The 25,396-nt window shown below is 56.1% G+C and overlaps 10 protein-coding genes across 10 annotated transcripts; 5 read left to right on the forward strand and 5 right to left on the reverse strand.

The window, feature by feature from the left end:
- The first annotated feature begins 301 nt into the window (after positions 1 to 301).
- Positions 302 to 1,953, forward strand: L969DRAFT_113147 (uncharacterized protein). The gene is made up of 8 exons (XM_014715012.1): positions 302 to 503; positions 556 to 614; positions 664 to 898; positions 956 to 989; positions 1,036 to 1,385; positions 1,437 to 1,460; positions 1,508 to 1,710; positions 1,759 to 1,953. Exons 1-8 carry the CDS (start codon positions 437 to 439, stop codon positions 1,798 to 1,800), a joined length of 1,014 nt encoding a protein of 337 aa, XP_014570498.1. The 5' UTR covers positions 302 to 436; the 3' UTR covers positions 1,801 to 1,953.
- Positions 1,910 to 2,657, reverse strand: L969DRAFT_100400 (uncharacterized protein; the record flags this gene model as incomplete). The annotated part of the gene is made up of 2 exons (XM_014715013.1): positions 1,910 to 2,060; positions 2,110 to 2,657. 2 exons carry the CDS (start codon positions 2,655 to 2,657, stop codon positions 1,910 to 1,912), a joined length of 699 nt encoding a protein of 232 aa, XP_014570499.1.
- A 180-nt stretch (positions 2,658 to 2,837) lies between these two features.
- On the forward strand, positions 2,838 to 4,020 carry L969DRAFT_20777 (uncharacterized protein; the record flags this gene model as incomplete). The annotated part of the gene is made up of 2 exons (XM_014714944.1): positions 2,838 to 3,685; positions 3,732 to 4,020. 2 exons carry the CDS (start codon positions 2,838 to 2,840, stop codon positions 4,018 to 4,020), a joined length of 1,137 nt encoding a protein of 378 aa, XP_014570430.1.
- L969DRAFT_83679 (uncharacterized protein) lies at positions 3,962 to 5,271 on the reverse strand. The gene is made up of 5 exons (XM_014715014.1): positions 5,082 to 5,271; positions 4,608 to 5,024; positions 4,513 to 4,549; positions 4,358 to 4,456; positions 3,962 to 4,310 (listed from the first exon to the last, which is right to left on the reverse strand). Exons 1-5 carry the CDS (start codon positions 5,226 to 5,228, stop codon positions 4,072 to 4,074), a joined length of 939 nt encoding a protein of 312 aa, XP_014570500.1. The 5' UTR covers positions 5,229 to 5,271; the 3' UTR covers positions 3,962 to 4,071.
- A 112-nt stretch (positions 5,272 to 5,383) lies between these two features.
- On the forward strand, positions 5,384 to 7,785 carry L969DRAFT_91323 (uncharacterized protein; the record flags this gene model as incomplete). Its single annotated transcript, XM_014715015.1, has 10 exons — positions 5,384 to 5,476; positions 5,606 to 5,897; positions 5,966 to 6,222; positions 6,273 to 6,334; positions 6,391 to 6,622; positions 6,674 to 6,893; positions 6,945 to 7,367; positions 7,415 to 7,483; positions 7,538 to 7,639; positions 7,694 to 7,785. 10 exons carry the CDS (start codon positions 5,384 to 5,386, stop codon positions 7,783 to 7,785), a joined length of 1,842 nt encoding a protein of 613 aa, XP_014570501.1.
- On the reverse strand, positions 7,570 to 9,457 carry L969DRAFT_68364 (uncharacterized protein; the record flags this gene model as incomplete). Its single annotated transcript, XM_014715016.1, has 7 exons — positions 7,570 to 7,924; positions 7,975 to 8,140; positions 8,195 to 8,208; positions 8,261 to 8,688; positions 8,982 to 9,107; positions 9,163 to 9,197; positions 9,296 to 9,457. The coding sequence occupies 7 exons, from the start codon at positions 9,455 to 9,457 to the stop codon at positions 7,830 to 7,832; spliced, it is 1,026 nt and encodes a 341-aa protein (XP_014570502.1). The 3' UTR covers positions 7,570 to 7,829.
- A 1,050-nt stretch (positions 9,458 to 10,507) lies between these two features.
- On the forward strand, positions 10,508 to 13,576 carry L969DRAFT_91325 (uncharacterized protein; the record flags this gene model as incomplete). The annotated part of the gene is made up of 6 exons (XM_014715017.1): positions 10,508 to 10,660; positions 10,708 to 10,833; positions 10,887 to 11,222; positions 11,271 to 13,064; positions 13,119 to 13,427; positions 13,475 to 13,576. The coding sequence occupies 6 exons, from the start codon at positions 10,508 to 10,510 to the stop codon at positions 13,574 to 13,576; spliced, it is 2,820 nt and encodes a 939-aa protein (XP_014570503.1).
- Positions 13,342 to 15,481, reverse strand: L969DRAFT_113509 (uncharacterized protein). Its single transcript, XM_014715018.1, has 6 exons — positions 15,185 to 15,481; positions 14,952 to 15,133; positions 14,501 to 14,898; positions 14,339 to 14,448; positions 13,975 to 14,282; positions 13,342 to 13,918 (listed from the first exon to the last, which is right to left on the reverse strand). Exons 1-6 carry the CDS (start codon positions 15,417 to 15,419, stop codon positions 13,592 to 13,594), a joined length of 1,560 nt encoding a protein of 519 aa, XP_014570504.1. The 5' UTR covers positions 15,420 to 15,481; the 3' UTR covers positions 13,342 to 13,591.
- Positions 15,482 to 16,008: 527 nt separating this feature from the next.
- L969DRAFT_14069 (uncharacterized protein) lies at positions 16,009 to 20,684 on the forward strand (the record flags this gene model as incomplete). The annotated part of the gene is made up of 6 exons (XM_014714860.1): positions 16,009 to 17,116; positions 17,171 to 17,279; positions 17,337 to 17,548; positions 17,598 to 17,756; positions 17,810 to 18,606; positions 18,654 to 20,684. 6 exons carry the CDS (start codon positions 16,009 to 16,011, stop codon positions 20,682 to 20,684), a joined length of 4,416 nt encoding a protein of 1,471 aa, XP_014570346.1.
- Positions 20,685 to 20,760: 76 nt separating this feature from the next.
- Positions 20,761 to 25,204, reverse strand: L969DRAFT_42922 (uncharacterized protein; the record flags this gene model as incomplete). The annotated part of the gene is made up of 5 exons (XM_014715019.1): positions 20,761 to 20,838; positions 20,886 to 20,932; positions 20,981 to 21,187; positions 21,236 to 24,794; positions 24,851 to 25,204. 5 exons carry the CDS (start codon positions 25,202 to 25,204, stop codon positions 20,761 to 20,763), a joined length of 4,245 nt encoding a protein of 1,414 aa, XP_014570505.1.
- Positions 25,205 to 25,396: the final 192 nt, after the last annotated feature.

Raw genomic sequence — 25,396 nt, forward strand, 5'->3', positions numbered from 1 at the left:
CGGTGGATGGCCATGTCGTCATCAGGTGAGCGCAGCAAAGCGAGAGACAAACGTAAATGCCAGTCAGCTATTCGCGCAGAGCTTCAGCAGGACGGATACGCACCCTTGATGGGCGGTATAGCATTGACCATGCTCAATCCAGGCTGGGCCAAGCCGAAGCACTGATGGGCGAGGCGCTCGGCTGACTACCCTCTGGAGGGACCGCGATGTGATGAGAAGCGGTGGGCCTGGTGGCTGTGACCGATAGTACTTGAGCGGGGTACTTCCTGGGTCTAGCAGTGGCACGTCGCTGCGGAAAAGGCGCAATCTAGTTCGCCACTGCGCTGCGCCTGCAGGTCATGGAACTCCTTTCCACCGGTTACTATCAACGCGCGCGTCTCGCCGGCTAACGAACGACAGCAAGCCCAGCTCGCCGGCTTGAGACGGGCCTTGCGGCATGAGCGAATCACTTGTCCATGCGGCAGCCGGTGCAGCCGGTGGCTGTGTAGCCATGGCGATCACGTGTACGTGCTTCAGGACCTCTGTGACTGCTTGTTGACAGCTTCTGTCACGAAGATCCGCTCATCAGTGTCAGTACACGCGCTCAAGTCGAAACGAAGCGACATCCTGGGGAGGCGAGCCAGCTTCAATGCGCGCAACGTCGACGCTGATGTCTTCTCACAGACGACGCTCGACAGCATCAGACGGTTCGTAGCGAAAGAAGGCATCGCAGGCCTATACGACGGACTCTCGTCGTCATTGCTAGCAATTGCAGTCACTAATGGCGCATTCTATGCGTTTTACGAAGAGTCGCGCACCCTCATCGCCAACTACAAGGCCAAGCGCGAGAGGAGCTCAATCACTAGCGCGGCAGCGAGCTTGTCGATGCTCGAAAGCATCCTCGCCTCTTTCTTAGCCGGTACGCGCTGATTCCTGGCGCGATTAGCCATACTGACGATCATACTACGCTTGGCAGGCTCAGCGACGTCAATCATCTCGAATCCGATATGGTACGCCTGACTTTGGAACGGTAGATCGCCATTGACCGACGCACAGGGTCATCAACACCCGCCAAACCGTGAGGACGACAGTGTCTGATCCTCAAAAGGCAGACGCGCGCGATCCAAAGACAGGCAGACCCGTCATGGTCAAGAAGCTTGGCTTTGCGGCCACACTGAAGCACATCATTCAGACTGACGGTCCTGGGGCGCTCTTCAATGGACTAGGGCCTGCGCTCTTGCTCGTTGCCAATCCGATAATCAGCTATACCGCTTTCGAGCAGATGAAGAACCTCCTCTTGACAAGACGTGCGGCAAAGGCGAGCCAATCCGCCACAGGCAGTCCACTGGCTGCATTGCCCCTGACTGACCTTGACTTTTTCGCGCTCGGAGCGCTGTCTAAACTATGTATGTGTCGTCTCTACGCTATCAGGAACAGAGCTCATGCATGCGAGACAGTATCCACCGGGTTCACCTATCCATGTGAGTCTCTTGCGGACGCCAATGCAGCATCTCTGACATGTTCTCAGGGCTCACCGTCAAGTCACGCATGCAATCTGGTCAAGCGCAAGGGAGGAGCTACAAGTCTACATTTCACGGTATCACAAGCATCATCCAGTCCGAAGGTCCCGCGGGTCTTTATCGAGGCATCAGTACGAAGCTCCTTCAGAGCGTTCTAACCAATGCGTTCCTGTTCATGAGCAAGGAGCGTTTCTACCTGCTCGTGAAATCGGTCAGTTTCGTGAAATGCCATCAGTCTACATGCTGAAAGGCGATGCAGCTCATCTTGACACTATCAGTGCGCAAGAACGTGGCCGCCTAGACTCGAACATGCTTGCACTAAGCTAAAGCGAGACATGTACATCTCCTGAGCACAATACAACGAACTAAGAGCAGGAGTGACAAGGTCGGGATACTGAATAGGTCGTTTGCTAAGCTTCGTGATCGTATGCGTTGATGCGCCGGTATTCATCTTCGACCTGGCGCACGAAGTCACTGACCTCGTGACCCTCGCTACATGACTTCCATGTGCCGTCGTGAATGCAGATGACGCGATCGTTAAGCAAAACAGAGCACGATTTCCTGCGGATCGAGATGAGCATGATGACTGACCAAGAAGCGACTGGCCTACTCCACCCCTAGATATTCTGCGATCCTCACAGACTCGCGCAGGAGCCTCGCGCCGCGTTCGCCGGACGCGCATGAAGCCAGACCGTCAGCGTCCCAATCCTTGCCTGCCACCTTTGCGCAAGATCGTGCGACAGATTCGGTGCCTACGTTCTTGAGACTGCCGTAGTTCTGACAGCTGACAAAGGGCCACCATTCCTTGTAATTGGGGAAATGTCTCGCAAAGCAGAGCTGCTGGATGTTGCCCGCGCATTCGAGTTCGCCGTGCATGCACTTGACGCCGTACTTGGACCTCTGATCGAGCTTGCCGATGTACACGAGCTCGAGCGTGATCTTGTCTGCTACCTTTGGGATCGTCTTGTCCCAAACTTGCTCGCAGATCTGTGCGTCTGGGCACTGGCTCATGACGGCCAACTTGACGGAAACCAGCTGCTTCTCGTCCGCGAGCCGGTCTGGCGACTGGAATGTAAGACCATTGTTCGATGGACCGAGGCGCGGTGCCGCATGCGCACTCGCCAAGAGGCCAGCCAGAAGCCACGTCGAGGACAGCATGTCGCTTAGCTAGCGGGTGCGTCGTTGCGTCATCGATTTATCGCGACGAGCGTTACGCGTCAAGGCTTTTTGAAAGACCCGCGCTTCGTGATCAAGGCTTTTTGAAAGCCCGCTTCGTGAAATAGCCTTCCCTACCAGTGTCCATCCCTCTCATGCTTCCCTGTCTGTTGGGGTTTCATCATGCAGACTGTCTACGGTTGGACTGCAGACTTAAACGGTCTCAAGCACCCGCAAGATCATCGACGCAGATACACTCGACTATGCGATGCGATTCGGATTCTCTCGCCCGCCTGTGTGCTCGGCTTGCTCGTGCTAGCTGCTATTTTCATACCATCGACGACGAGCCATCGTAACGAAGTGGCGGGCCATGATCCTGAGTCGACCGGATTGACGGCATTCTTCACACTGCTCGATATGCTCGCCGTCAAGGGCACCTTGACGGACAAGATGTGGTTGTTGCCACCAGCAGGCGTCGTTGCTTCCATGACTGCCACCCTGTTCATCTCGGTCGTACTCATCGTCGTTTCCCTTGTCCTCCGAACACGAGCCCCAGCGAAGCAACGTTTCATCGGCCTTCGTGCACTCCGAATCGCGTCGGTCGTGTCCCTCGTACTCAGCTTTGTCGCTCTGGCGTTAATTACCGCTGCAACGGTCACTTATACGAGAGGTTCTCTGTCGGTTGGGCTCGCGCCGATGGAAGCTATACAGGCCAAGGTCGTACCAACGCAAGCTCTGAACGAAGGAGCAAACCGTCTCTTGCGTTTGCTGTCAGGTCAGACTCATCTACAAGAGGCAGCCACCTCGCTCGGCGTTGTACTTTACGTCGAGCCAGAGACGACAAGTCCACTGCTCGGCAAGGGACCGTCCGCGCCTCTCGAGCAAGACTTTGAGCCCGTCCGTCATCACGACCTTGCTATCGATGGTCTGGCGGCAGAGCATGCCATCCTCAAGGTACCTTTCAAGATGATTCCGGACACTCTCAAGCCACTGCTCCTGCTCTGGATGGCAACTGTTTTTCAAATACTTGTGTATGTTTACTCCTCGTTGCATTCGCACCGTCTGACTGAAGGACAGAACGGCGGCGACTTGCTGGCGCGAGCGATTGGCAAGCCAACCGAGACACGGACGACAGCTCGAGGTTCATCGGCTGCTCAAGAGCACCACATCGGTCTGGGGTGAGCTAGATGACGAGAACAAATTCAAGCCTGTGCCTGTTGAGTATGCCGGAGCGCATGGCAAGCGCGACGCACCTTTCACGCCTCCCTTGCTCAGTCAAGAGGACCAGATCGAGTACGGCGAGCTGGGCAGATCGTACAACGAAGCGACGCAGCAATTTGTGGAGCACGATGAAGAGGAAGCATGATCAGATGGCATTGGTGTTTACAAGCAACAGAAGCTGTCGTCATTCTCATATCTACTTTCGTGCGTTCTGGTTGAAATTCATTGAGTAGCCGCCCGTGTCTTCGTTCTTGACGAACTGGAAGTTGTCGGTCGACATACCGAACTTGCCGAGGAAAGAGTTGCCGAGACCTTTGAGTTTGGTCATCATTTCTGCTGTCTCCTTGTCCCTCGCCTCGTCCGACAGCTTCTGGAGACGCTGGATGTGAGTGTACGAGGGCGGCGCTTTGGACAACTTGGATAGCTTTCTCCAGTCTGCTGATTCTGTCAGGCTTGCAGACCATGCTGCTGACACAACGAACCTTCGAGGGCTGCAGAATAGCCCGACCAGCCTGCAATGCGCTCGTTGGTCATTGCGCGCCGATGGAGTGCTTTGACATAATTAGGATCGTCAGTGAGAGCTGCGTCAAATGCACTTATGAGTCGGGACGTGCAGCAGGAAGTGCATAACACTTGCCATCAGTGAGCGCTTCTACTGCCTCTTTGTCGCAACTCTGTCGTGAGACGAGAAGCAGTCAGTGATCATCGAGAGGTGTGAGCCAGGCGACTTGCCATCTTCATGAGACTCGCACCGAGATTACCATTGAGGACGGCGCGGAGCTGCTTGATGTCTTCTGCTTCCGGCGGGACCTCTTCCTCCTCGATGGGCTCAACGGCAGGCGCTGGTATGAGATTGGGGTCTTGCTTGTCGTCTGAGTCTTCGTCTGAGCTATCGAGCTTGGACGGCTCGGCAGACCAAGGATCAGGCGTAGGCGGCGGATCTCGCCTCTTTGGCGGCCTGACTCGCTCTGGTCTGATCTTGTCGCTCGCTCGGGCTGTGACAGGCTGGCCACTTGTAGGATCAAGCTTCCTGCGTGGCACAGGACGAGCAGGCAGGCTGGCGAGGCCGAGTCGGTACTCGTCTGCTGCTTCCGCCCAGCTAGAGCGAGCAAAGGCTGCATTGCCAGACAGTTTGTAGTCTATAGCTGCCTTCATAGAGAGAATGCATCAGCCCAGTCTGACGGGCGGGTCCATCGGCGTGCGTACTCTGAGTTCCTGACGAGGTTCAGTCGGTGATGCTATTGCGCTTGCAGGCTTGGGATCCGGCGGGAGCTCTTCGAATCTGTCCGAGTCATCTTGTTGCGCCGAACGAGCAGCGCCGGCAGCTGCGGCAGTCGCTGTCGTCCGGAACATTCACCCTTTGGCCAAGGACAGTCGACAGTCGACAGTCTGGGACAGATCGCGACACGTGACGCGTGACGGTGACGGTGGTGACGGTCGACACCGATTGGCCTGCAGTGTTGGAGCGAGCCGGCCAGCAGTCGACAGAGCCGGACGAGCACGACAGGATGGCAAGCCCCGAGGGAACAACGTCCGGTGTCTCGCCTGCCAAGCGCAAGACCGCCAAGCGAGCAGACCAAGCTGATTTCCCAATGCTACTCGTACGTCTGCTCGAGCTCATGCCTCTGCGTGCTGGCGTGCTCATAAGTCTCGGTCTGTGGGCAGGCTGTCAAGAAGGTGCACTCCTGCATGAACAGTGCTCGTGTCTGAGCTGATCACGACGACATCAGGCAGATGGCCAAGCCCTCACTCGACACGACATCCAGTTCGACCTCCTCGCCCAGATCTTCAGCAACGTCCATTTCCGCTTCACCCCGCCCAGCTATGCAGATCTCAACACAGCGCTCTTTCCCACAGACCGCACCTGGTCCTTTGCCGAGCTGTATCTTGACTGCATCTGTAACTCTCCAAAGGCGACAAAGACACTCAAGGACAAGATGGCCGAGTCACAAGACTTTGCTGTCAATTTCGGCAAGACGGGCTTGCTCCTCAACGTAGGCAGGATCAACACGACCCTGGCCTGCAAGTCATCCTCCTTGCGCTGCCTAAACGATCACAGACTGACCACGCGCTCCTGATCCGTCTTGCAGTCTACCACGAGATGAAGACGCTCATGCGAACATATCACCCCATACCGGCCTTCCAGATCGATCACTTCACTGCGAAGCATCTCCAGGATACACCGAGGCTCAAAACGCAGCTCAAGGCCGCCACACTAGAATCAGAGCGCGCAAAGGGTGCAGCGCCCCCAGCCAATCTGCGCGAAGTGGCCATGCGCGCCGCAGCCGGTCATCGTCCACCAACGAGCGTCATCGAGCTCATCTTCTTGCTCAACACCGAGTCCGTCGTACGCCCTGCCCGCTCATGCGCCTTTTGTATAGCTAACCGAAAGGCCAGTGGGTCTCGGAAAAATACTTTCCAGCTGGGCTTAAGCTCGGTGATCTGTTCCGGCCAGAAGAGTGAGTTCGCCTTCCTGCGAGATCGGATCGTGACTCATCGGCCCGCGGCGGACTAGCTCGATCTTCACGATAACGTCCGCGCAAAGGTCACACGCCTTTTTGTGGCTGCTTCACCGCTTTCTCGAAGGCGGCAGCGCGGCCTCGGAAGACGCGATCAGCCCTATTGTTCGCCCGGCAGAGTTACTAGGCCTCACAGAAGGCGACACCAGTCAGGAGAACATCGATACGCCAGAAGAGTTGGAATTCGGTCGTCAGATGACGCTCAAACGCTCAACCTTCCTCGCAGATGTTCGTATGCTCTCAGCTATCTTCACTCTGAGCTTACTTTGTGCGCATCAGAACGACATGGTCAAGCCCGGTCCTGGGGTAGCCGAGCGCGCGAACAAATCGTCGCAGCCCAAGAAAGGCAGCCATGAAGACAGCGAGGAACTGCCATCGCTGATTGATCCTGATATGCGTCAGACGCCTCATTGGGAGGCGCAGAACGCTGGTCCGAGTAGCCAACGGAAGCGAGCACATTCAGAGCTTGATACGCCTCCGAGTGATGTCGTTCACCAAGGCAAGCTACGCTTGGCCCCTTACGCTTCCGCACTGATGCGGACAAACGTAGCAGCCAGCCCAGCAGCCAAGCAGCCAGCGAAGAAGATCAAGAGCGCGGGCTCTCCTGCCATTATCGCCCAGGCTGGCCCTAGCGTGGCCGTCAAACCTCGCGCACATCCCCCAGCAGAGATCAAGCCGATCTTGTCGCCAGCTCTGCTACCTACTGTCACGCACATGCTACCCGATCAATCCTATCCATCACTTGCACCGGCTCCGCTACCCGTGCTGAGGGCAGCACGTCCGAAAGTCAAGAAAGCGCACAGCGACGATATCTTCGAGTACGATCAACGATCAGAGGAAGAGATGTCCCCCTCGCCTTCACTACCGCCAGCTCCCATGTCGAAGATGTCTATCGATCTCTATGTCATTGAGCGAGCGGTTCCTCATCGTTTCCAATTCGAATCTGGACCTGCCGCACGTCGACCTCATCCGAGTAAATTTAGTCCTGCATGTATCTACAATCGCTAACTACCACAACAGAGGCAGATGCTGGACAAGCTACAGAATACGATCGAACGGCTGCACTTAGCTCTCGTAACCCGCTGAAAGGTGTGCACGCTCTGCGCACGCGGACGTATGTGCCGGCTAATCCTCGACGGGCAGCTGTATTTGCAAGGGATAGATGGCAATCCGGCACCGATCCTGCGGTAGGGGCATTCTACGATTCGGACGATGATAAATCGCCATTGACATCACGCGACTGCTGTGGGTGACCATCGTGACGCGCGAGCTGCGCTGATCGCGTGCCGTGGTCCGCAGTACGCCGGCTGAAAGGCTTTCGCGTCAAAGTCGACGACGCAACTGGCGGTGCTGCATATCGGTACCTCCACTATCGCCCTGCCCGTGTCTAGTGCTGGGCTACGGAGCTGCCATGGCTCGAGCGAGGAAAGCAGTGCTATCGTCGTGATGACCTACGCTCGCTGTATTGCTCGTATGGCGAGCCGACAATCTCTGCTGCCTTGTAAGCTGCGAGCTCTTGTGCAAGCATGCCTGTTGGTCGAATAAGCTTGCCGCATGTCGGTAAAGGGAGGCTGGCATACCTAGCGCGATGAGAGCGCTGCCGTCGAGCGCGTTCGTCATCCAAATCTCTCGATCGCGCAGCACCTTTACTGGCTGGCGCGATTTGCCGAGCGGTGCAAGGGAGGTCATGAGATCTTGCTCTCTATAATGTTGGCCTGCATGCTCCGTCACAGCGCGCAAAAGGTCCTGCCGCCGCGCGTCAGCACGCTCTTCGTGATGTCAGCACAGCCGGCGACTGACTGAGCCGGGGAAATCTGAAGAGCCCTCCATGAACATATTACACATATAGCACGCGATTGCACTGACCTTGCGGGATGGGTACGTCTGGCACTGCAGAGCACCAACGCTCTCTCGTTGTTCCCGCGGACAGACCAGCGGCACGGTCCTCGTCTCTGAAGCTGGGACCGTTGACGTGCTCACTTGAAAGCGTTTCCATGAGATGCGAAGGCATTGAGGAGCTGGCCGAAGTTGCTCTACGGCGGATGCTCGGATTGAGGAGAGAGGCAAGATGACGATGATCGCCCATAGTAGCAGCGGTCTTGTCGAATATGGAGAAAGTTCTAGGTCGCTTGCTTGCTCGCGGTCTGTCGGTTGACGTGACAGCTCCCGGCGCATCGATCGGGGTTCCTGAGCTCAGACGATCCAGTGAAGGCGAATGAGATGACAATGATGACAACCCCGACATGATGGCAATTTGATGAGCCGCCGCGCCGTGGATACCGTAGGTCGGCTCGCTGCGCTTGCGCTCGTGCACAGACGCCCGTTCAAGTCTGCGTCTGCATCCACCCCACTTGCCTGCCCTTCCACGAGATGGACGGCAAGCGCGACGACAAGAACGCTTGCAGGACACGCGAATCTAACTTCAATGCTACTGAGCGCTGAGCGCCGGACTGCAGGCAGCGTGTACATATCGCTGTCAGTCAGTCGTCTGACGTCCGAGCCTATCGAGTGCCATCATCGGTCAGACCTTACGCAATGCTATACACATCGAGGCTGTGACAAAGATCAGCGACGAGGAGATACTTACTCAGATGAGGTGGTATTGGCGTAGGAGCTCTCGATATGATCGAAGTGCTTGACCTTGCAGCTGTTGTATGTCGGCTTGTGGGTGATTTGACAGTCAGGACCGAGGCGCTCGACTGCCACCAGCTCTCTACATGCATGTCCCACGGTCAGCAATGATCGAGAAGCAGGCTTGAAGCGCCTACCCGCCATGATCTTGGTGATTTGCCTCGGCTGCCATCTCTTCAGAGCCGTCGCAGTTGCCCGGCGTATCGGTTTTGTAGCCATTCACATCTCCTTCAGCCAGAGGTTTCCCAAGATGGTCCAGATGGCTCTCACTGGCACGGGCTTCTGCAGCACGTGTTCGACTTGCTGGCCCTCAGGACAGCTCTGCGTGTCAAAGCCATTCGATGGAGTAAGTCTGTCGTCAGTGCACCTGCCACCGAGCATAGGACCGAGATCGCTGCTGCGCACTCGTGCGAGAGTGCCACGATCGCTCATGACGGAATTCTTCATTGGCCTGCAGGACAGGCAAATCGCGTCGAGCAGGGCACTAGAGCGAGATAACAATGGAGCGTCAGGGAATCCCCTTCCAGATCCAGCTCCGAGCGTCTGCTCTCAAGTCTCTGCGTCCAATGGCGCAAGGATGTGTCTGAAAGATGTCGCGTATTCCTGGCTGTGGGATCCCATGTGCTAGTGCGTTGGTTTTGGGAGCAGCCAACATGAACACTGTCGAGGACGTCCTGCACATTATTACTTGGTATAGCTTGGGACTGTCGGTCTCGCTTCATAACTGCAGATGAGGTTCGTCGTGTAGGGCAGCAGTCACACACACCAGCAAGCTCAGCAAGAGGCCGTCGTAACATTGCGATGACGCGCCTCGAGCTGACCGTTTCCCGTTTCAGATTTCATTGATGCGGTGGTCTGCATAGAAGAGCTTCTTACAGTGGACCCTTTGAATCCGTTTGGCCGGTCGGATGAGTAGAGAGGCGAAACGAGAACAATCCTCTGCATCGCTCAGGCAAATCAATGCGCGCAAAAGTGCGTTGGCAAGGGTGTGCAGGGAAGCATGCATCGCTCGGACAGGCGTGCGATGCGGACGCAACTTTCCCACTCGCTGCTGCTTTCGACGGACTCGCTTGTGCCTTGTCAAACGCAGAGATCTCGCTCGGATGGTTTTGGGCACATCGGTCTCGATCCTTGACAGGATGGAGGACGTCGTTCTTCAATCTCTGAGCTCAGGCGTCCTGGTAGCGGCGCTGTTGCTGTCGAAAGGGCGTATCTTCTGCTGTGTCTTTGGATCCTCTGAGAGCCACAGCCCGTTGGTACTTTTGCTACCGCTCGGCTTTACCTGCTGACGATGAGATTCTCGAGAAGTGGTTGATGCGTGCCAAGCAATACCATTCAGACAGGATGGGTGACCGCAGCCTGGTCAGCTCCCTGAGGCCTGAGCTCGGGGCCCAGTAGGCTCAGTAGCGTTGCGTCACACGTCCAAAACTCAGAGCAACACGCGAAAAATTGACGTGCCCAAGCGCCCAAGGAGGACTCGAGATGGGCGGCTCCCAGCTTGCACAGCTCAAGGCTGCCCTGCGACAGTCAGGCCTGCAGCGCAACAACTCGACGGGCAGCAACAAGAAGCGAAAGACGTCGTCAGCCGCTGAAAGCAAGCGGACAGATCTAGAGTACAGAAATCGTAAACTTGCCGTGTGTCGGCTGGCTTAGCCTGTTGCATGTGCTCAGACAGAAGGCAGGAGATCGGCTCGGAGCTCAATCAGTTTGACGTCAAAGTCACCAAGCAGAAGCATGAGGTTTTGGGCAGAAAGATCAAAGGCGCACTCGGTCGCCCTGCCGTCTCTCGTCAAGTCGGCATTGAGAACGTCAGCCGTGCCGTCATACTGGCCTTGCTTGTATGCTGACACGAACCATGCAGAGGAAGAAGACGCTCCTGCCAGAGCTACAGAGTCGCGGCAGAGCAGGCACCGTCATTGATCGTCGGTTTGGCGAGGATAATCCTCATCTGACGCCAGAAGAGAAGGCCATGGAGCGATTCAAGCTCGAATCGCAACGACGGGCCGAGCGATCGGGTCGTGGCTCCGGCTTCAACATCGAGGAGGAAGACGATTCGCTCACTCATTATGGTCAATCGCTCTCTACTGCTTTTGCCGACGAGCAAGGCCTGCCTCCCGCGGGAGAGGAGGATCAAGACCGTCGCAAGACAAAAGCAGAAGTCATGCAGGAAGTCATCGCCAAAAGTAAGATGTACAAGGTACGCACGAGCTTCACCTCACGTGAGGCTCGCTGAGCGTGCATATAGAGCGAACGGCAAGCTGCAAAGGAAGACGATGACGATGCTAGGATCGAGCTCGACGGGCAACTAGACGACCTCAGAGGCTTACTTGGCCTGACAAAGCGCGCACCTCCCGACAGTGCTGCAGAAGCGACCCTGCCTGATGGATCGGACGAAGATGAGGACGAGTCCGATACGGCTTCGTCTGTGGCAGAGGATGAGATCGAAGGGAGTCAGCTAAAGTCCAGCAGCGACACGATTGACGAGCTCAAGCGACTGCTCAATCTTGACGCATCGGACGAAGACGAGCGGCCGCTGATCAAGAACACGACAGGAACATCCTCAAATGCAGTACCCATCAGTAAAAAGCGCAAGCACGGCGATGACGAGGACGAATATGACCGTTACGTTCGTGAGCTAGCGTTTGAAAAGAGGGCAAAGCCTTCGAATCGCCTCAAGACCGAAGAAGAGAAAGCGTTGGAAGCAAAAGAAGCGCTCGAGAAGGCTGAAGCAGCCCGACTCAGACGTATGCAAGGCTTGCCTGATATCGACCAGCAATCCGGTGGAGCGTCAACGAAACGTGCACCTCAAGCGGACGATTTGTCCGACGACGATGACTTTGGACTGGGGCACGGTCTTGCTTCGGCGCACGCGGCCATCGACGAAGGGGAGACAGCTCATCCAATTACCGGCAAGGACGCGTTCGACCCGGAGAGCGCAAGCGATGATGACTCAGCTAGTCGACAGGACGAAGGCTTGAGCATCGACGGTTTGCTCTCTGATGACGAGTTTGCCCGGGAGGAAGGTCCAGAAGCTGCATTAGTTGCTACCAAATCGCCTAGCGAAAGGATCTTGCAGGTGTCCTCGTCGGATGCGCAGAGAGTACCGTTCAGCTTCGAACTGCCGGCATCTCACGACGAGCTCATGGAGATCATCGAGGATCCGTCAGCAGAAGAGATCGATCTTGTCGCCTCGCGGGCGAGGACATTGTACCATCCCAGTCTGAACAAAGACAACCCGCTCAGGTTGCAAGTCTTCTTAGGCGTACTCATCGACCACGTGCTATATTCGGCAGCACGGGAACCCCCAGACTATGCTTCAATCGATATCCTGACGCCTCATATCGCTGCGCTTTGCAAAGCATACGCTCAAACGGGCGCTTCGTTCTTCATCAGCAAGCTCGCTCTCATGCAAAAGAACCTCGTCCGAGGACTGCAAACAGGACCGCTCGTGCTCAGCGCAAAAACTTGGCCTGGCTCCGCTGAGTTGACTTTGCTCCGTTTAATTGCTGCAATCTGGTCGACGTCAGATCTGAGTCATCCGGTTGGCGCGCCTGCACTGCTCTATATCTGTCAAGTCCTGTCGCAATGCCGCGTCAGATCTATCAAAGATCTCGCGATGGGTCTCGCACTTAGCTGCACTGCTCTCCAGTACGAGAGCTTCTCAAAGCGTGTTATCCCAGAAGTAGTCAACTTCCTGCTATACGCTCTCGCCATCCTCTCACCGGCCGCATACTCTCAGCTCAGTGTTCCAGGCAGTTTTCCTGCTCTCGATATAGACAGTCTAAACGTCAAAGCGCTCGCGGTACCCTCTACTGGCCTGCCGGAGCGTCTCAGCGACGGTCTAGATGCATCACGCCTCCTGCAGTCAAGTTGCAAATTCACTGTCCGAGATCAAACAGACCTTCTGGCAAGCGTCAGCAGTGTCATCGTAAGCTGTATGCTGCAATGTGTCGACAATCCGGCTTTCGTGGAACTCTTCGGATCAGCACAAGCTTTGCTCGAGCAGGCTGCCGCCGAGCTGCCATCAGGCGCTCTGAAGGTGACCATCTTGCTTCTCGCTCGCTAAGGACCCTCAGGCTCACTCGACAAGCAGACTCGCGTCGAGGAGTCATCAAGTGCAGTGGGACGGATGCTGAAGCACGCTGCAGCCGATCGCAGGCCATTGCGGTTGCAAAGCCACAAGCCCATACCGATACCGTCACACATACCAAAATTCGAAGAGGGTGGCGGGGGCACTCGTGCGTTCGACCCCGACTCTGCCCGAGCGGCAGAGAGCAAGTTCAAGGCGTTGTACAAGAAAGAACGCAAGGGCGCCATCCGCGAGCTGCGCAAGGACAATCGCTTCATTGCCGGGGAGAAAGCAAAAATCAAAGCGTCAAAAGACGACGCTTATCGCTCAAAGGTAAGTACATTCCCATCTCTTCGGACTTTGCTGAGCGTACCATGCAGATTGCCAAAATTACAGCTGGATTGCAAGACGAGAGAGCGGAGGAGAAAGCCTTCGAGAGGACGAAGAAGCGCGAGAAGCGCCGGGACAAGGCACGCCAATAGAGCATTTGCATTACGTCATGTTGTTGGCATATCACTTGCGCCCAGTGCAATTTCTGCATGTCGTCCGTCCTGTCCCGACCACGCAGCACTGCCCATCTCGGACAATCGCGAGACCGCCCTTGCAAAGGCAAAGATTTCCTCTTCGCCTGAAAAGATAGAACTCGCACCGATCTGATCGGCATTCAGTCCTAGATCGTCCATGGCCGCTCGCATAGCATCTGAGATCTCATCGTGTGTATCTTTCCGATCGCTGAAGATCTCTGTGATGGGCACCTCGGACAGGCAAAACAACTTTGTCTTGGACTCGTAGGCCGAGTCGATAAACAGTATGAAACGACGAGCCTATCGAGGAGCGTCAGCTAGCGGCCATGGGAACGCAGACAACGTCAGCAAAATACCTGATCTCGTTGATTGAAGGTGAGCTTGGGTATGTCAACGACAAAGATGGTCTCGAATTTCTTGGTGATCTCAAGGTAATCCGCTGAGCTGAGCGCGTGAGCGAAGAGGTCCGCAAAGGTGAACTTGGCGACTCTGTTGGTCGATTCGGGCACGTAGAGCTTCCGACCCCACACATCTAGTTGTCGCCGACGCACGACGGGCTCGTCTTCGGTCAAACCCTCGAAGAGTTTCTCAATTTCTCGCTCATGTTCGTGTGAGATTGGGTCAAAGTATACTTTTGAGAGAGCCCGCGGGATTTTGCGATAGTCTGGCATGATCATGAGCAAGGCGGCCGCGTGTGGAACGCGTATGAGCAGAGCGTACCTGTATTCGAATCCAGATCGACGATATCGAATTTCTCCTCGATGAGATGTATGCAGGGCATGAAGCTTTGTCGCTGTATTCCATTCTTATAAAGATCGCGCGGCTGTCGGCTTGAATATGTGTCAGTGCGCTCGATGGGCGCCGGCGGTGGGAACGGCTCACTTCGAAGTCATGACGGACACGACGCCATAAGCGTTCATCGTCTCGATGAGTCGCCGGAGGATCATCGCGTCCACAATGTCGGTCACTTGGAATTCGTCGAAGCAGAATATCCTGCCCTCTCTGGCAAGTTCGCGGGCGACGGGGACGACAAGATCGCCTGCCTTATGACCTACAGCTTCCCCGAGAGCGTGAAGGCGCTTGTGAACGTCTATCATGAAGGCATGAAAATGGATCCGACGCTTATCGTGTGACAGATGAGCAGGTATGCATGCAAAGAGCAGGTCCATGAGCATGGATTTGCCACAGCCGACGTCGCCGTGAAGGTAAAGCGAGGGTGGTAGACCTGGCTCTGGTCCGGGTAAGCGCATACTCGTACTTCCACCGAATATGCGAGACCACTGCGGCCCACGTCAGTACGAGGGCAAGCAGAGGATGATGCGCGATGACGCACGAGGCCATGCGTCTTTGGCGCGCGTTCGGCGAGCGAGCGCTTGGGTATTGGCGTAGGACGATAAGTCTGCAGACGCTTCCAAAGTGGCTCGAGGTATGTTGCAATGATTGAGCGCTGATGCTCATCGTCTCGCAATAGCCCTGCAGCCACACGAGCGTCGTAGGTGGCCATTGGACCGCGTTCTGTACTTGGGACATGAGTATTGCGTCATTCGAGACCTGAGCAGCGCTTGCCCGCGTCTGTGTTATCATGTTGCGCACCCTTAGCGGCTGCTCGTACCGTCGGGACCGCGTGAAGATGCCGTCTTGGGGCCCATCCCTGGCTGCGCGACGGCAAACCCTTGCAAATTATCGGCGGTACGACGGGTGCATAGGAGCAAGAGGCGACCGGGGAAAAAGTGACAGCGGTAGCATCTGCCGATAGGACGGCGAGCCGTGCTGTCGAGCGGATGGTCGACTTGAGGCTCATAAGCTGGCAGCGCCCTGATAGGCCTGACACGTCGACGTTGCTTTTTCTTGTTGACGGGCACGCGTCGAGACGAGCCCTGCGAAAGGCGTCGACTGCCGTGAACTGCCGCAAGCAGAGCAGGCGAACGTTGTACGGTAGCGCACTCTCGTCACTCGCAGCCTCCAGAAGACTGGCTTCACCTACTGTCGTGAGAGCGCGACCTCTGTCTTGTGCAGGTCACTAGACGCCTCGATAGGGACGAGCACCATCAAGGGCGACCTCCCTAGCTGGGCAGCTAGCTGTCTCGATCAGGCACCGCTCTTGTTCGCCGCACGCGCGTCAGTCAGGCTGCGAGTTGAGCAGCCAACAGCGACGTTCCACGATACGGCTCGGGACACTCGAGCACCGCGCCCTCTGCGGCCTCGATTTGACGCAAGCAGCAACAACGCATAAGTGACAGATTCGTAGTCTCGGCCTAGTCCAGGCTACGAGTCTCGGCGCATAGACCCACCGAGGCGAGGTAACAAGCCAGGCAAACGTTTCGTGAGAACGACCTCGCGACAGATCAGACCAGCAGGAGGAAGCTCGTCAGGGCGATCAGACGACGATCATGTCATTCTTCTCCTCCAAGAAGAAGAAGGAGTCTGCCCTCAACACGAGCGGCGGTGCTCCTTCCTCTGCAGCCAATACTGCGCCCGCTCAGCCTCCTAGCAACGCCAACACCACAGGCATCCCTGCCTCGCGGACGAGCCACGATCTCGCCGCTTCACCGCCGACTCACGTCGTGTCCCAATTGGGCAACCCGTCAAGCCAGACGCAAGGCGGCAGAACGCTCAGCCATCCTTCTTCCGCGTCCCAGATGGGTGCTCTCCCATTGCCTGGTCAAGGTGGCATGCCTGCACGCAACGGTGTCCCGAGCAATAGAGCCACGATGCCGCCTGGTGCAGGTCCTCCAACAGCCCAGATGATGCAGCCCAACTCACAGTACGCGAGACAATCCGCCCTGCCCTCTGGCGCGGTTGGCGGTCAGCCTGGCGCGCCAGGATACAATTCGCTACCTGCCAACGCGACCAAACCCCTAAGCAATGCAGTACCTTCGCAAGGCAAAGGCGCGCCTAGTATTGTCTATCCTTGGTCTCAGCGATCGCTGCATCTGCTGCCCATTTCGCCCTTTCCAGATGGATCGCCCCCGAATGCCGCCAAAGCGACCGCGCGACAGCCCTCACCAATGCCGTTTCCTCGCTATGGTCACTCCGTCAATCCACTCGCTGCTCCAGGGTCAGGCGACATATACGTCTTTGGCGGCTTGGTCGCCGACCAAGTCAAGAACGATCTATACGTCTTGCAAGCCAATCCAAACTCGACTAGCACGCCAGGTCTCGACAAGGGCGCGCCCGGTACCCTCAGTGTCGGGCTCGTCGAGACCAGAGGGGAGATTCCTGGGCCTCGAGTGGGTCATGCCTCCGTGGGCGTGGGCAACGTGCTCATCATCTGGGGCGGTGACACGAAGCAATCGCCGGACGATATACAGGACGATGGCCTTTACCTGCTCAACCTGAGCACACGCGAGTGGACGCGTGTCAAGGTAGCTGGGCCGGCACCGGAGGGACGGTACGGTCATGCGGCGGCCATGGTTGGCAGTCGCTTTTACGTGTTTGGAGGCCAGAAAGATGACGGAGAGTTCCTCAATGACATGTGGAGTTTCGACCTGCAAAATTGTCAGTATGACCATCTTGCTTGCCTCCTTCGCTAATAGCGCCAGCTCAATACAGTAAAGACCGGCATGCCGCGATGGCAAGAAGTACGATATGCTGATATCGAGTCGGCGCCACCGCGCAGAACTGGTCATACTTCTATCACACACGGTGACTGCATTTATATGTGCGTACTGTTCCGTTTCATACAGCCCCGCTTAATGTGAGAACAATGTTCGTGCAGATTTGGTGGCACGGACGGTCAATATCACTACAACGATACCTGGTCGTTCGATACAATCACGACAAAGTGGACAGAATTGTCCTGTATTGGCTATATACCTGTGCCTCGCGAAGGGCATGCTGCCACGCTGGTGGACGATGTCATGTACGTCTTCGGCGGTCGTGGCGTCGACGGCAAAGATCTCGAAGATCTCGCAGCATTTCGGATAACGAGTGCGTTCCTACGGAGCTTGATTCCCTGCAGTGCTGACCCGCTGGGCAGATCAACGGTGGTACATGTTCCAGAATATGGGGCCTGCGCCTTCCGGCAGATCAGGCCATGCTATGGCTACCTGGCAGAACAAGGTCTTCGTGCTCGGCGGCGAATCATACACGACGCAACGCGCCGACGACCCCGGACTGGTACATGTCTTGGACACTGGTGAGCTCCTCAGTACGAGCACCCTACGGACGCTCTGACATGGCCACACGCAGGCAAGATCAAGTATCCGCCTGACAATTCGCGTCAAAGCCAGAGCGCTGCTACTCGTAAGAGTACCGTGCCTGGCGCTGCGCCGTCCAGAACGATATCGCCCACAACGACGACCAACGAGACACAAGCTAGTCTGCCGCCTGCTGTCTCGTCGGCTGCTATAGCAGGAGCCGCAGCAGTCGGCGCGGGAGGCGTTGCCACTGCGGCAGCCGCCCACACGGGTCGAACTGCCAGCATAGACTCGAGCAGTTATGCCCGTCAGCGGCAAGAATCCGCGCAGAGCTACACAAGCCAGCAAAGCCAGAGCAGAGTGCAGACATCACCCACCGCCAAGAAGGCAGGCAGCATTTCGATACCAGGCGCTATGCCCGAAGAGGACTCCTCTGTCGAGACCGGTCATCGTAGTGGTGGCGAACAATCTAATCATTCAGCCTCCCCCCGGCCTGGCGATAAGCGCAGTCTACCGAATGGCGTACAGAACCAAGCATCTAGCCGGCTTGACAGAGGCGCAGAAGAATTCGCGACTCAGTCTCAGCCACTTGCACAGGTGGCACCCCCTGCTGATGCATTCTACTACAGCCCGAATCAGTCTACCGTCGCCACAAGCTCGCGCGAATTGGAAACTCTTCGAAACAAAGACAAGTGGATGCGAGCCGCATTGAGCGATGCCACCGCCAGAGGCTTTGTCACGGATCCGTCCAATCTCGATGAAGACGTATCTGCCCCCGGTGAAAGCAGAAGCACTGCTCGCGCTGTCGAGATGCTCCTTGCTTTGCGCCAAGAACTCGCATCAGTCAAGGTAAGGCGACTTCATTCCGAATAGAATCGCGAGCTGATGGATCGCAGACACATGCAAACGAACGAGTCGAAGCTGAACAACGCAAGACAGCAGAGGCTTTGCGCGCACGCGAGACGGCCATACAAGATGCAGCGTACTACCGTACAAAAGCCTTGTCTTACGAGTCTGGCTCGGCTGGCGATGTCAACAAAATCGACCGCGAACGTAATGCTGCTGTTGAGCGCAAAGCTATCGAGGCCGTGCAAACCCGAAATGCTCTCGAACGCGACCTTAAGCAGCTACAGATCGAGCTTGACAACGAGAGAAAGCTTCGTCTGACAGCTGAGGATATCGCGCACGATGCAGATACGCGAGCTAATCATGCGACGACTTCACACAGCAGCCTGGCACAGCAGCACCAGACATTGCAAGAGTTGCTGCGGCAGCACGAGACCGATCTGCACGACCACAAATCCCAGGTTGCGATGTTGACGTCTTCGTCGCGCGGTCTAGAAGCCTCTCATGCCGAGGTCTCCGCAAAGCTCGCAGATCGCAATGAGACTATCGAAAAGTACATCGATACTGTGCAGCAGGCTCAGAACACAGTCGAGACGTCCAATGCCAGAGCTACAGAACTCGAAGCGCTGTGGGAGAAGACTCGCGCAGAGCTAGCTCAGGCAAATGTCCGAGTGCAACAATTGGAGACCGAGTTGCAGAACAGCACAGCATACGCTGCAGATGCAGTGGCGCGACACGAGGAATCTCAGCGAGCGCTTAACGCGCTGCAAAACGATCATCAGTCCATGCTTGCTATGAGCACAAGCCACATGACTGATCTGGTCACCTCGCATCGCGAGATGGCAAGCCGTGCCATGACTGTACACGAACACGAAGCTCGCATCTCTGCCGTTGCAGCAGAAGCCGCATCGCTCAAGTCGCTGCACGAAGAATCCCTTGGTCGAGCGGATAATGCTCAAAAGGAGCTCAACGTGCTTCGCCAGCAATACATCGAGCTTGACTCGCAGCTACATGCTACTCGCGCTGAGCTAGCGGCCACGAAGGCAAGGCATGCGACTGCACTCACACAGGCAGCCCAGACACGCAAATCGCTGGCAGAGCGCGAGCTCGAGACCGAGCAACACCGCGCGAACGCAGAAGAGGCGCACGGTCGCGTCACCTTATTACAGAATTTGATGGCTGATCATGGCATTTCCCCCGACGAACCAAGCAATGGTACGAAGGCACAAGCTGACGCTCGGATCATCGAACTCGAGAGCCACCTCAACGATCGCGAGAATGCCCATCGCAACTTATCTGCTCTTCACGCAGATGTCACAGATCGCGCGGCAAAGGTCGAAGAAGAGCTGTCTGCTCTTGGTGAACGCCATCGCCAACTTGAAGGCACTCATCTTAAGGCAGTCAGCTACGTCAAAGGTACCGAGAAAATGCTTCGCAGAATGAAGGATGAGCTGTCGAAGTACAAGGAGCGGAATGCCCAGCTGGAAGCACAGATTGCGCAGCAGACCCCCACTTCGGAGTACGAATCTCAGATTCAAAACCTGCGAAGCCAGCTTGCAGACGTGCAAATACAGTCGCAGCGTACTGTTGACGATCATGGCAGACTACAAGCACAGATGCGAGGCCTACAATCTCAGCACGAGTCTGCGCTATCTCAACACCGCGAGGAAAGCGCGCAAGAGATCGAGCGACTTCAGACGGAATTACAGACTTTGCAGGATGCGACCTCCAGCTTGCGATACGAGCTCGACGCGGCGCACAACGCCAACAGTGATCTGCGCTCGCAGCTGTCTCATCGCGGGCTCGATGCATCGAAGCGCAGCTCCGGCGATAAGGGTCTAGCCGACGCCCTGCGCTCCGCAGAGGGCAAGATCGACTGGCTCGAGCAACAAAACGGCCATCTCGAGCAGCGATGTGGCGAGTACGAAGCCAAGATCAATCTGTTGCTCGACCATCTCGATTCGAGTGACCAACATGAAGGCATCGACTCGCCAGAGCTGTCGATGAGCAGCCTCCGACAAAGTACTCATGACTGGCACGACCTTAACGACCGACGTATGAACGGACAAGCAAAGCACTGACGTGGACAAAGACCTTTAACGCAATAGCAACGGCTCTTACGAATATATACCCTTGTACAGAAGGACGGGATGCAGGCTATTCTGCTCGTACCAACTTTGCAGCCACCTCTCGCGCTCGTTCCTTGACTGTCTCTACTGACGCATCGTCACCATGCTGTATCGCATGTGAGCTCGTTTTCCTGGGAGCGTCGTGCCGCGTACCAGCTTTTCGAGGGACAGCCACTTCTTGAGGACACTCTTTGCTTTCTCTGCATTCGCCTGTTAGCTGTCATCGGCGCCAAAGACACGGATCGCACTGGTAGACAGCTTCTGAGCAAGCAGGCGATCAAAGAGAAAGCGAACAGCAGCCATGTTTTGTGAGCGTGCTTCCATATCTATGTAGACGAGCCAAAGATCCAGCCGTTTGGGATAGCTGTCGATGATGCCCTCAAACATTGTTCGACCTCTTTCTGCGTCGCCGTGCTTGAACTCGACTTGCGCAAATTTGGCAGCCGTCTTGACGTCTAATCCGAAGGTCAGTCAGGCATGTGTGTTGTTGACGAAAGGCTTACGCTTGCGCTGAGGCAGACTCTTCATGCTTCGCGCAACGAGCTCACGAGCGTCACTTGACTTGCGTCGCTCATGTAGGTACGTAGCGAAGATCGTCCACACTTTGGAGCTCTGACTGAATTTTTTGACAGTGCGCTGGTAAAGCTCCTCAGCTTGTGCATGCTTGTTGGAAGCTGTGAGAATCTCTGCAAGCCGGAGGTGAATTCTCTTTGCCTCGTTGGCTTGTACTGCTTCCTTGAAAGCCGTCTCCAGCGTCTCTGGCGTGCCGTACTGGTTCTCCATGCTCAGTATCGCGTTCCAGACATTGAACCGTTCCTCGTCTTCGCGATAGTTGATAGTTGAAAGAGCTCGTTGTGCCACCTCGCGAGCTTGCGTGATATCCCTGGCCTCGAGCAGCAATGAAATGTACTGGATCCAAAGTATCGAAGAATCTGGTGATCCGATCAATTCGCGTTCGAGAGAAGTCACATTTCGGTCTCCGTCTGACGCGCTGCCTGTCTCCTCTTCGCTGGCGTCATCGGCGACGGTACTCTCCGCTTCATCGCTATCGACTTCGAGCGCCGGAGTTGGCGCTGACTGGGTTGTGCTCCATTCGAAGCCACCAATGAGTGCGAGCGGTTTGCTGCTGATGTCGCTGATAACCGCCTCGTGACCATTGTTTGGACCAATATGTTCTGCGGTAGGTGCGGGATCACCAAGATCGACAACAAGGTCTTCATCATCAGATTCGTCAGCCTCACCAACCGCACTTGGCAGGATCGCGCTGATATCTGGATCTTCCTGAGCAACGTCCAGGAGAGTGAAGCCAATCTTCTTAGACTTTGTGTCGACTTCAACGATGCGAGCTTGTACGCTTTGCCCGATTTTGAAGCCTTTGCTCCAGCCAGCGCCCTGCTCTGGGAACTGGGATCTGTGACACAAGCCGCTGACAAGCGTGTCTGTGATCCGCAGGAAGGCACCGTATCGCTCGATTGTCTTGATGACGCACGAGGCGATTTGTCCTACCTGATAGCTAGCAAGGGCGTTTGCATCGGATTTCGCAGCTGTTCGCTCGCTCCGCAGTGACAGCTCAATCTGGTTGCGTTCCGGATCAAGCTTCAGTATCGAGCCAGATACGAGCTGACCGACACTGAATCGAGGCTTCCACTCTCTCACATATTCATCGAAGAGCTCGCGTATTTGCACGCGGGCAGTCAGACTGCGACCGACAGAGACGAACAGGCCAGAATCGGCAACGTTGACGACGAAACCTCGGATCTTCTGACCGATCCTGAGCTCGTCTATGGAGATGATTTCCGGATCTAAAATGCTTCCTTCGGCATTGTCAGCCATTACTGAGGGGCGAAGACTGACGTCAACCCTGCGGGCTGCTTCGTCTTTGCCTACAATGTTACAGCTGACGACCGTGCCTGGCGCAGGCAAAGCAGCATCAAAGTCATCAAGCACGTCGGTCCAGTGTGCGAGGGCTCGTAATGCTCGACTGAGCTGTACATGCAAACCCTGGGGAGCACTTCCGATAATCTTACCAGCGTAGGTTTCGCCGACTGCAACGCTCTCGAACTGCAGCATATCGCTGATGCCGTTGGCTGACGAATTTGTGGAGGTAGATCCACTGCTGAGGATGGCAATGCCTTTCTGAGTGTTCTTGGAGACGACAGTCAAATCCTTGAGAAGTTGACCGACGGCGATTCGTTGCTTCAGCTCGTCTGTCGCAACGCCGAGCTGGCGTGCGTGCGCCGTATAGGACAGCAAGCCTCTTGCTTTGCTGGGAGCGATCTCGAGAACGATATTGTCATTGTGTAGCGCGGCGATGACTGCCTCTGTCTTCTGTCCCACCTTGAGGCCCTCTAGAGCTGCGACGCCGTCCAGATCGCGTTCTCTCAGAGATGCAGTGATCCGGCCTGCGCTCGTGTCGACATGCATGATGCGCACCTGTAGCCTCTGACCCTCCTTGTAGAGCGCCGCAAGGTTATCAACAAAGCCTTGCCCGGCTTCAGAGATGGGAATGATTGCTCTCGCGCCGCCGAAGAGATCGACGAGGAGAGCCTTCTCCATTATCTTGCTCAGGACTGCATCGTATGCCTGCTGCGGCTTGACGTCAGCGAGGCTCTGTGGGACCGGCAGATCAGAAGCGAGAAGCGATTTCTTGAGGGTGACGACAATCTTGCTGGATTCGCTGTCAGCTGCGAAGATACGGCCTTTGACGACGTCGCCGATCTTGAAGCGCTTCTCCGGATGCTTGAGCTTTATGTCAGAGTAGTGCAGAGGCCAGACGACCGCGTCGACGTTGCCATCGACGCTGACGAACATAGCCTTGGATGTGATCCGTTTGATTGTCGCTTTGACGGCTTCGCCGACGACGACGTCGGATACGCGTAAGAAGCGCTGAGCCAGGACACTAGGCTGCAGGCTGATCTGCAGTGCACCATCGAGCAGAGCCAGACCGATGACTCGTCCGCGATGCGTCGTGCCAGGACAATACGGACCTGACTTCGCCGAAAGCGTGCCTAGATGCTCATCGGAGACGCGCGAGATATGGACGAAAGCAGCACACTCGTTTGCCCCCAGCCGGGCAGTACAAGCCAAGCCGTGCTCAGATTCCGTCCTGTTGACTTTGACAGAATCGACGAACGTTCCGATAGGTACTGCTTCCTTCAACAGAGTATCTCCTAGCAGAGGTGGCGCAAGTTTGAGCACGTGCGGCAATGCGGAGAGTGCAAATGTGCGAGCAGCGTCAAGTGTGGGCGCTGAAGACCAGAGCAAGCGGGCTTTGATCTTGTTGCCCTCTTTGTACTCCTTACCGATCACGAGATGGGTATGGTCTATGGTGCCGTCAAAGAAGCCCAGGAACTTGACGTTGAGACCTCTGCCGGGAATGACAGCAGACACAATAGCGTTGACTTGATTGCCTGGCAAGAGTCCGTGCAAGGTAGGCGCAGTCGCGAGGGCTGCCGCTCGAATGCGCGTCGCATCAATGGCGAGCGTGCACGTTCGACCATTGGATGCGAGCTTGATCAGACGCGCTGTTATGACTTGACCTCCGATGAGCTTGCGGCTGGTCTGGGCTTCCTCGAACTTGACGAACGATGTCATCTCGTCCTTCAGACGGAGATCGAGCACATATCCATTGTCCTCTACGCTCTTGACAGAAACAGGCAGAAGCAGGCCGTCTGTCAGATCAGACCTGGCGAGATCGTCGTTGATGGGCTTCGGATCAAGTGAGAGTTCGAGCCGTCTGCTTGTCCTGTAGGCTTCGTCGCCTCGTCGGGAAGGATCAAGCGTGTTGCGAGCGACGTCGGATGATCTACAAGCAACGACAGATGCGATGAGGTATTGGCCAGGCTCATACATCTGGGTAAGATCAGGCGAGTCATCTTCATCTTGCTCGTCGGTTGACTCGCTCTCGTCGTCTGGATGACCACTCGCAAGCTGAGCGGTAAGACCTGAGGAGATGTTGACGAGCGGTATATGGCCAGAGAGCTCGTTGGGCAAGCTGACGATCAGTTCGAGCGCGTGAACTGACACGACAAGGCAGAGCAACTTTGTGCCTGGCGTACATCTCTGCTCCGCGCGACGATCTATCAGCTATGACGATCGATCGGATCATCATGACAGACCTTGTAATTGAGATGCTCGACCCGGATGGTGTCCTGCTTTGCCACGTCTGGCTTCACAGCTTTTGCAGCATCCTTTTCCTTTCGACGCCTTTTTTTATGTTTCCCCTCGTCTGTGCCATCTGTACTGCGCTTGGCTTTGCTGTCGCGTGCAAAGAGTTCTTCGTCTCTGTCAAGCTCTGCGATTGCCTCACGCTTTGCCGTCTTGACTTCCATTTGTGTCAACGAAGTGCCTCCTCCTCTGGGAAAATCGGTCTCGTCCATCCGCATGCTCGACGTTGATGCTACCGGTTGCGCATCGAGCTTGGCAGGCTGCTTTGCCTGCGGCCCATGCTCAGTCGCTGCTTTGCGCTTCATCTTGATGACGCCAGGTTGGACAACTGCTTCAAGAATTTCTGAGTATGGTCCAATGTCAACATGTCAATATTATTTCATTGCGCCAACGAGGTTGCTGCTCGACGCGCATGGTGGAAGCCGGCTCGGGACGATGAGGCTATTGCGTCAAGGTGTACGCAAGGCAGGCCTGCTCATCGCAACATGATCCAATAG

This window comes from Mixia osmundae, assembly GCF_000708205.1.
Source record: "Mixia osmundae IAM 14324 unplaced genomic scaffold scaffold_1, whole genome shotgun sequence".
Classification (NCBI taxonomy): domain Eukaryota; kingdom Fungi; phylum Basidiomycota; class Mixiomycetes; order Mixiales; family Mixiaceae; genus Mixia; species Mixia osmundae.